The sequence below is a fragment of the Seriola lalandi genome, unplaced genomic scaffold (genome assembly GCF_002814215.2).
Source record: "Seriola lalandi dorsalis isolate HSWRI2012SDOR001 ecotype SW California unplaced genomic scaffold, Sedor1 jcf7180002054604, whole genome shotgun sequence".
NCBI classification, from domain to species: domain Eukaryota; kingdom Metazoa; phylum Chordata; class Actinopteri; order Carangiformes; family Carangidae; genus Seriola; species Seriola lalandi.
The window spans coordinates 5,885-15,669 of record NW_019525157.1 but is presented as its reverse complement, the minus strand read 5'-3'; the positions used below and the strand labels follow the sequence as shown (position 1 = coordinate 15,669).

Here is a 9,785-nt window from a genome sequence, read left to right as displayed (position 1 = left end):
CCCCACCAACAAAAACCAACACTGCTGATTCACATCTTTTAATCTCTTAACACGATGACTCCTCCTCTCTGGGTTCAGCAGGACATCCTCATTTTTTATGTATGTAAAAATGTATGTAGTATGTAATTATATTTGTATTGAATGACTCCGCACCTTTATCATTAATGTTTATTACTAATGATCAGTCAAGTTGTCTGTTGTTTTTTATTTAATTCATAATGAGTTGCCCAATTTAAACCATATGTTACTGTGATCAGTTTTAACAAACTTTAATCCCCAAATAGATTTAGGTATTTTAGGTAACTATGTTTTATAATTTTATACTTTATATTTTTATTAACAAATTACAGAAATAATAAAGTTAGTATTGGAGTAAAGGCACAGTTAGAATAAAATAAAAAAGCTGGACGATAAAGATTAAACTGAAATGAATCTGAGCAGATAACGTGAATATTTATGATAATGAGACATTTTTAATAAAAAGAATCAACAACAACCTTAAAGTTATATTAACATTATTGTCAGTTTAAACTACCTATGATCCCCAAAATAGCTTTTAAAAACTGTCAACAGCAGATTGCAGCTAATTATATGTTTTACAATTTTACACTGAACAAAAATATAAACACAACACTTTTTATTAAATTAAAATAAAGATCTGAGATTTTTGCTATAAACATTAAAAGCGTCTTTCTCTCAAATTGTCTTCACTAATCTGTTTAAATGTGTGTCAGTGAGCGGGATCATCCTCCACCTGGCAGGTGTGACTGATCGAGATGCTGATTACAGTCTGATCACTGCACAGGTGTGACCTGGGCTCGTCACAATAAAAGGCTACTTTAGAATGTGTAGTTTTATTTTGAAAAAAAGACATTCATTAGGTGCTAAACTGTGAGACCTGAGCTGCAGGTGTCAGTTTCTGGTGTGACCAACATTTGCCTCATGCAGCGCGACACAGAGTCGATCATGTGATTGATTGATGGGCCGCTCCTCTTCAGTGACTCTGGGAAGTTTCTGGATGTTAACAGGAAGTGTTTTGTGTTTATGTGTTTATAAAGTTTTATTTTATCTCTTGAAAAATGGGAGTTATTTTAGGAATAGATCAATTAACTCAGCAAATCAACAGAAAAATGAATTGATAATAATTAATTATAATTAAATATATATTATATATAAAATGAGAAATATTTATTAATTCCAGCTGCTCATATGTGAAAACTTTTTAGATTGTAAACTGAATATCTTCCGGTTTTGTGGTGGAAATTTAAAGATATTACTCTCTGCTCTTAATCAATCAATAATCAATAATGAAAATAATCAATAGTAGCAGGTTTTCATGAGTATGTGTCGAAGGTTATTATTCAGATTTCAGAGGTGAACTGTGTCTCGTCTGTGTGATATGTGGCTGAAGTGTGGTGGCAGATTTCCTGACTGTGGCTCAACGCCGGCACACTCGGCTCGGTTCTGGCACTAGACGACCAGTTGTGGGCCAGCTTTGGTCTTTACATGGCTGCCGACCTGCTGCAGTCCAGTACATTTTACTGGTGTGGGACCAGTCTGTGGTGGGGGTGTGACATCACATGCTAAGGCCCAAAATTACATCACTACCCCCTGCCCCCCCTACTTCCTTTAGCCCCGCCCCCCTCTGGGCCGTCCCAGCTGCCAAAACAAGTGAGCCGACTGAAGCGCTGCGCTGACCTAAATTCTCCCAGAGAGACTCTTAAAGCTGCAGAGACACAGACAGACTGAGACTCAGAGACACAGACACAGAGACAGACAAAGACAGACTGAGAGACAGAATGAGAGACAAAGACTCAGAGACACAAACTGAGAAAGAGACACTGACTCAGAGACACAGACAGAGACTCAAAGACTGAAAGACAAAGACTCAGAGACAGAGACTCGGAGACAAAGACTCGGAGACAGAGACTCAGAGTGAGAGACAGAGACACAAGTAGGGACAGAAAAAGCTTCTTAAAGCTGCAGAGACACAGACAGACTGAGAGACAGATAGAGACAGAGAGACAAGCAGGACCAACAGACAAGGTAGAGATGTAGACAGGTTGGGACAGACACAAAGACCAAAACACAGACGGACAGATACAGAAAAAGAGACACTGAAATTCAAACCCAGAGACAGATATAAAGACAGAGACAGAGACTAGGACGCAGATGCAGATAGAGACAGATTTGGACAGATACTTAGAGACGGTCAGTCGGTCTTAGAGACAAGCAGAGACAGACAGTGGGGAGTCAAGGATGAACAGCAACAGATAGAGACACTGAAAGAAACAGGTAGAGACAGACAAGAGACAGGAGGACAAATGCAGAGAGACAAGAGAAACAGAGAAAGATTTACAGTGACTGATAGAGACAGAGACTCAGAGACAGACAGAGACAGAGATGAACAAAAACAGGAAGACATGCAGAGACAGAGGGAGGACAGACAGACAGAGACAGACAGATCTCTCTCTGCCCTCCTTCTCACCACTCAAACCTGTTTTGATAAAAAAAAACACAGTGAACTGATTGTTTAACCCACTTCCTGTAACTTTGTGATGTCACAAGAAAGCAGCCACCAAGCCCCGCCCACCTGGACCCACCATGCAGGCCTCGCAGGATTTGGTTTCTTTACCTGAAATCTGCTGCTGACGACTCGTTGTTTATCTCATCTTTGATAAAATATTGATCCGTGATCACAAATCCTCCGTCCCACTGTCCAGATCACAACCTGTTTATTGATCGATTTATTGTTATTGATTGATATTGAACAGCTTCCACGTACTTGTTGACATGACTGGTGTTCAATTATAAATAAGGAATAAACTGTAGGTTTAATAACAGTTGACTGTTGAGAACCGTGACATCATCACCATGAGACACTGTAGAATTATTATTATATTACAGGTACGTTATAAAGATAATAAAGGTATATTATCAGGGTGAAGGCACGGTGTGGATTCAGTGATAATAACATAATAAAACTGAACAATGAAGGTTAAACTGAAATGAATCTGAGCTGATAATGTGAATATTATTGATAATGACACATTTTTAATAAAAAGAATCTACAAGAACTTTAAAATCATGTTATATATTATATAAAATTGTATTTTCTGTGTTGATTCTTTTGGGCTCAGTGCTGTTAAACTGAAATATTCAGTGTTTACATTCAGAGATAAACACAGTTATTAATATGAAAACTGTGAGTCTGTGTCAGTGAAGCCAAACCGTCTCTGAAACTGTTCATGTTGTGATTTTCTCACATTTTAGTCCCTTTTTATTTTTAGGTCAGTGCAGCTGACACACACACACACACACACACACACACACACACACACACACACACACACACACACACACATTATTAACGTGACATTACACACTTGCTGAATCCAAGCAGCAATGCTCAAACTGTGTGTAAACTCCGGCCTCTGAATGAATTTCGGACATAAACATAAACATCCAGGAAGCTTCTGAAACGAACCTCAGCTCGTTAAATAATAAAGTCTGAGAAAAATCTGGCGCCACAGAGTCAAACTGCTGCAGGACGAGGCCTGTAAAACTCCCTTTACATCCTCTCAGTGCGACACTCACACTGTTAAACTGAAGCCCAGAATAAAGACTTAGTGTAAACTGAAGAATACAGATTATTGATAAAGTTCTACAGACGCTCTTTTGTGCATAAACCACCTGGAAATATGTGAATGGAAACGTAAACGTCTAAAACTAACCATTTAATTAAAGCGGTCGACAGTCAGTCGCATGTGAAAATATGCAAACACCTTCAAATAAAAACATTATAATCCTAAAGAATATATAAAAATCACTGATAACTGTGCAAGTAAAGCAGTTTTCTAAAAAACAAACTTCATCTGGAAAATATTAAGCACAAGATCGATAAAACACGTTAAATTAGGCCGATAATCAGGCCTTAAAATGTCTAACAGATGTAACTTATAAAACCAATAAGTCATGATACAACTAAAAACTGATTAAGATTTTTTTTTAATAATAAATCGAACAAAAAACTAAATTTTAAAAAGTTTTAGCTGCCACTAATAAGACTGAAGAAAAGAAAGAAAGAAAGAAAATCATGTCGAATTAAAAACAATCCATTAACGTTGTACATTAAATAATTTAAAATAACAAAATAAATAGCTCATTTACTCAGCTGATGGGAAAAACAATAAAAAATAAATTCAAATAAGGATCTTTTTAAAAAAATAACGGCACGGCCTCTCCTGAGTTTTAGACTTCCATCACTGACGGAACCGAAAAGGTGAAATTCATTCACAAAACTCTTCAAATAACGAGCCGGGGCGAAGTTTTTGTTGCTTCCCTCCGAATGTGAAACTACGAACAGTGAGATACATTTATAAAAACAGAATAAAAATCACAGCTGTGATGCTTCAGATGAGTCAGTCACAAACTCTGCTTCAGGTTATTTCATCCTTTTTAATCAAGTTTAGTCTCTTTGAGAAAAAAACAAAAACAAACAGACAGCAACAAAACAGACAGTACAGGTTTCATACAGGTGAACGCTAACGACAAAAGTGCAAAAAAAATAAAAAACAAAAACAAAACAAAAAAACCCTCCAAAATCTTTTTTTTTTTTTTTTTTTTTTTTTACAAACCCAAAATGGAAAAACGTGACATGGACAGAGATTTAGAAAAAAAAACTGTGAGTCTGGATCAGTCCACTTCCTGCTGGGAATCAACCCTGTTTCTATTTCTGCTGCTGCCAAAATCAAACTTTAAAGTGTGAACGTAACGAGGCTCAGTCAGACCTGCTGGACTGTGTTTGTGCTTTTATTTTGACAAAAATATCCTTATTTTCCTGTTAATGTACCAGTGTGTGTGTGTGTGTGTGTGTGTGTGTGTGTGTGTGTGTGTGTGTGTGTGTGTGTGAGGGGACAAGGTCAGCCTCTGTTTTTGGGGCTTTTATTTTGGTCAGAGGTTATGTAAGTTTTTTGTCTCACACTGTAAAAAATATCTGTTTAAAAAAAAGCTGGGAGACGTTTAGTGTTTATTGTTTATGGTTCAGCAGCTTCTGGTTTTATGTTTTTATGATCAGCTGTTTGAAAAATCAACAGAAAAATACACAAGAATTTAAATCATTTTAAATTAAATTAAACCTGCAGCTGATCGATGATATTTATTTTGCAATAAAAGGCCAAAAACAGGTGATAATTTTACTAATAATCAATATATTCAACAGTGTATTTTAATATTAACTTCAGCAGTGAAGGGAAGATTTTAAACCATCATTTTGTTTCTTTAAAAAGTTTTATTTCTGTTTCTGAAATCTTATATTTTAATGTTATTTATCTCGGCTGCATCAACTATTAATGGATGTTTATATTAAATATCATCCATATTTTCTGCTTTACATTTTATTTTGCAAAGGCAACATTAATTCGACGGGGATTGCGTTGCAGAGCTCAGACAGAACTGACCTGAGATCTGAGGACAGACCGATCGATACCACGGCGATCAATACTTTGATAGTCAAACGCTAAAAAACAGAACAAACATCAGCAGTGAAATTCTTTTCTGTTCTAATGCAGTCACAAGGCTGACGCTGATGTAACATGCACTTCACTTCAGTTATTATTATTTTAATGTTTTTCTCTGTAAACAATCAGGAAAAGATCAATGGAAGTAAATTTGCAAACGTCTTATTATTTTTAAACCTCTATGATGCTGCATCAAAACTTTTCCCGAGCGTAAAAGTTTGTCTTATTTTTCTTTCCGTATTTTATGTCACTGTTTGTCGGCTAAAGTTTTTATAGCAGCTAAACCATCTGTTAAAACATAATATAAAGACCTTTTTATGTCCTGTAAGAATGAAATACTGACTAACACGTACCAAATAATAATTTCAACTGAATTATTAACAGAGGAATTAAATAGATTTTATGAGTTTGAGAGACAGAAAAAAATGTGATGTATGAATGATCTCGGCTCTGGTGAAAAGACGTCTCGGTGTTTTGAGCTTTGAAGTTAAATTTTGTGATTTAAAAGCAAAATCTGAAATTTTAATCTAAAAAAGTGAAAAGTTCTGAGTCACGGAAACTAAAAGCAGGAACTTTATGAAACCTGCAACATGTTGAAATAAAGTCAGAAATTAAGTTTAAATTATGTAAAAAAAAAAACACCTTGTTGTCTTTTCACTGAAACCTTGTATCGTCATCAAACATTAATATCGGTATCAGACTGAAAATGCCCCCCCCCCCCCCCCCCCACCTCTGCTGGGGTCAGCTGATGTATGTTTTAAACTCGCTGTGCAGCTTTTCCTCCCCCCAAAAAATTAAAATAAAAACACAAGTTGCACATACACATCATTGCAGTTGGCTGAAAACCTTGTATCTCCAATTGTCTCTTTTGATCACTGATCATTTCTCAGCTCCCCGGGTTCATTAAACCCTCCAGATAAATCCATAAACTGCAAGTAAATGAAACCAAAAGTGTCTTGAGTCATGTAAGGGGGAAGACCATGGGATGCGGTTGAAAGCACTGGCAAATTGGAGTGTGAAACTGCTGTTTCCAACGTCAAAAATGAACCTTCACACTGAAAAACATGAAGCTGTATTTATTAGTTTTTCCAAAAATAAAAGAGGTTTGTATTTTGGAGATACAAGTTTTTCATCTGACAACAGCTGTATATATTTGTGTGTGTGTGTGTGTGTGTGTGTGTGTGTGTGTGTGTGTGTGTGTGTGTATGAGATGCAGGGCCTGATTATTGTTTGGAGACGCTCTTTGTTTTCATTTGAAAAAGAAAAAGTTCCCAGAGGCCTCCACCCTCCATCCCTCCGCCGGCCACTCTACAACTTTTACCCGGAAACCGAAGCAGATCAGCGGGTCATAAAACTGGGATGACCGCGGCAAAAAAAAAAAGTGATGTTTCGTTCTTTGAGAATTAGGATGTTGTTTGTACGTGCGGCCCTTTAGCGCACATGCGCAGAAGAATTTACGCTCATACAGGCCTGGACACTCACACACACACACACACACACACACACACACACACACACACACACACACACATGATCAAATCAAGTGAAAATGACAATCTGGGCTTCATGATAATGAACAGAAAACATAGAAAAACACGTCGTTTTGCATAATTTTATATGAAGAGTTCTATTCCAAAAACATTTATATCCACTCTTTTATTTATTTCTGCTTTATTTAACTGGAAAGTCTGAGTCACAGATTCAGTTTGTAGCTGTGAAAAGCAGCAGCTCGATGTCATTAGCTTCACTACATGACAAAACTGTTTATTTATTTTTGGATATCTGCATTTTGGAAGGAAACTCTTCACAGTGCAGTTTAATTATTCATATTATTATTCATATTATTTATTATTAGGCCTGTCCGGGGTCAAACCTGAGTAGAGATATGATTTGTAGGCTTATTTTTCCTCTCAAAACCCCTGATTGTCTCTGCTGATTTTAAGGCTTCGTTTATTCATTATTTACTTATATTCAAAAGTTTTTTCCTCCCCCCCCCAAAAAAAGAGAAAAAGAAAAAGTTTTGATTGTCTTTTGTTCTCCTTGATTGTCTCAAAATTCATAAATAATAATTAACCCTGTATAAGTCCAACCCCCCCTTTTTTTTTCCTCAATACTGATGAGTATACACTGACAAATAGAATTTAAATACATTGTACAATAAATACAAAACATAAATAAAAGACTCAAAGAAAGTACTGAAAATCTTTGTACAAGATATAAATAGCTTGAAATATACTTATAGCGTTACCTTTGGCAAGTCTAGTTTACAGTTGTACAACCCGCGGGTAACAAAAGTTTGTCCCTTTTTCAACAGAATGCAGAAATCATCAAAATAAACCCGGTGCACTTCCGGGCAGAATATGGCCAAAAAAAGTTTCACTTCATATATATTTTTTGCGATCAATGTTTGATATTTACCACTTTTTTTTGCCCTTAACGTGACGTCTCTTGTGCGTCCTCGTCCCGGTGCCATCGACGAAGAGGTGACGGAGGGTGGGGGGGAGAGGGGGGAGTTCAGTTTAGGAACGCGTTTGGAGTCACCCTCTTTTGATGGGATAGCATCCCGGGAAACCCCGCGGACACGCCCGGGGAGAAGGCCGGTAGGGAGCTGTTTCTGAGGGAGTCCGAGAGCAGGGACTGCGGGGAGCTGCTGGACGCCAGGCCGCCGAACCCCGGTGCGCCCTGCTGGAGATGCGGCGGCGGAGGCGGCGGCGGAGGCGGCGGTCCTCCTCCCGGCGGCCCCGGCGCCGCCGCAGCAGCGTGTTGGGTCCCTGAGACAAAATACCCGGCAGTCTGTCCCGAGAGCAGTCCGACCGGCGAGGTGCTCATCCCGTAACTGTTCGTCAAGCCCAGCGCCCCGGCGGCCGACCCGCCGAGGATCGACCGCCCCAGGTCCCCGTTGCTCAGCTGCTCCACCGCGGGGAGCAGCGACCCGTAGCCGGCCGCCTGGTTCAAAAACCCGGGCGAGGATCCGTTGTAGTGCGGGTGATGATGGTGGTGATGGTGCAGGGAGAGGAACGGAGAAATCTGCCAGTAGAGCGGGTTGTTCGCCCGCTCGTTAATCCCCAAGCCGAGAGGAGCGAAGCGCAGCCCGCGCTTCATCGCCAGCTTGCCCCGGGAGGTGGCGGAGCGCCGGCGGAGCTTCCCGGTAGTTCCCCCGATGAAAACGTCATCACTGCTCGGGTCCAGCATCCAGTAGTTCCCCTTCCCCGGGTCGTCGTAGTGCCTGGGCACCTTGACGAAGCACTTATTGAGGCTGAGGTTGTGCCGGATGGAGTTCTGCCAGCCCTGCTTGTGCTCGCGGTAGTAGGGGAAGTTTTTCATGATGAACTCGTAGATGCCGTTCAGCGTGAGCCGCTTCTCGGGGCTCTGCCTGATGGCCATCATGATCAGGGCGTTGTAGCTGAACGGAGGCTTGTCATATTTCCCGTTTTTCCCGCTGTTATTACCGTTAGTATTCTGCTCCTGTGTTGCCTTGGCGCCGTCCCCTCCTCCGCCTCCTCCTCCTCCTCCGTCCTCCTCCTCTTCCCCCTGCTCCTCCTTGCCCGGTTTCTCCGGGTCCAGAGTCGCGTCCGTGGAGTCCACCTCCGGCGGGTCCAGAGACTTCTCACAGTCGGAGCCCGGTGAGGGGGAGAGGGTCCCGGGGATGCCGGCGACCGCGGCCGCGGCAGCAGCGGCGGCGGCGGCAGCCACGGAGTCCGGTCTGTCGCACTTGGAGGGCAGCAGGAGGCTCTTGATGCTGAAGGAGGAGGACCGGTGGACGGTCGGCGGGTCTTTTACATCCTCCATGCCCAAAAACCGAGGAATAAATAATAAGAAAAAATTATAACAAACAAACAAACTCCAAGCTCGTCCACCTCCGTTATCCGGCTGGAAACGAAAGAGAGACAGAGAGGAGAGAGAGAGAGGAGGGTCAGGATGAGAGATGCATGGATGGAGGAGTGGAGGGAGAGAAAAGACAGACAGACGGACAGAGAGAGAGAGAGAGAGAGAGAGAGAGAGAGAGCGTGGCTTGGATGTGGAGAAATTAGTAATTAAGGAGGTTCCGACTCGCGGCTACATCAGGGGGCGGAGCTTCTGCAAGTTGGTGATTTTGTCAACAAATCCTCTTTCCTGCTTCTTCCCTCCGTCTCCAGCCTGAGACTGAGACCTTTAACGTCCCGACGAGCGAACCTGTCATTTTTATCTGCTCTCTTTAATCTCCCTCTCTCTCTCTCTCTCTCTCTCTCTCTCTCTCTCTCTCTCTCTCCCTCTCTCTCTCTCTCC

The 9,785-nt window shown here is 40.9% G+C and overlaps 1 protein-coding gene across 1 annotated transcript; it reads right to left on the bottom strand.

Moving 5' to 3' along the window:
• Nucleotides 1-7,117: 7,117 nt before the first annotated feature.
• LOC111664722 (forkhead box protein G1-like) lies at nt 7,118-9,676 on the bottom strand. The gene has a single exon (XM_023419429.2). It carries the CDS (start codon nt 9,306-9,308, stop codon nt 8,034-8,036), a length of 1,275 nt encoding a protein of 424 aa, XP_023275197.1. The 5' UTR covers nt 9,309-9,676; the 3' UTR covers nt 7,118-8,033.
• Nucleotides 9,677-9,785: the final 109 nt, after the last annotated feature.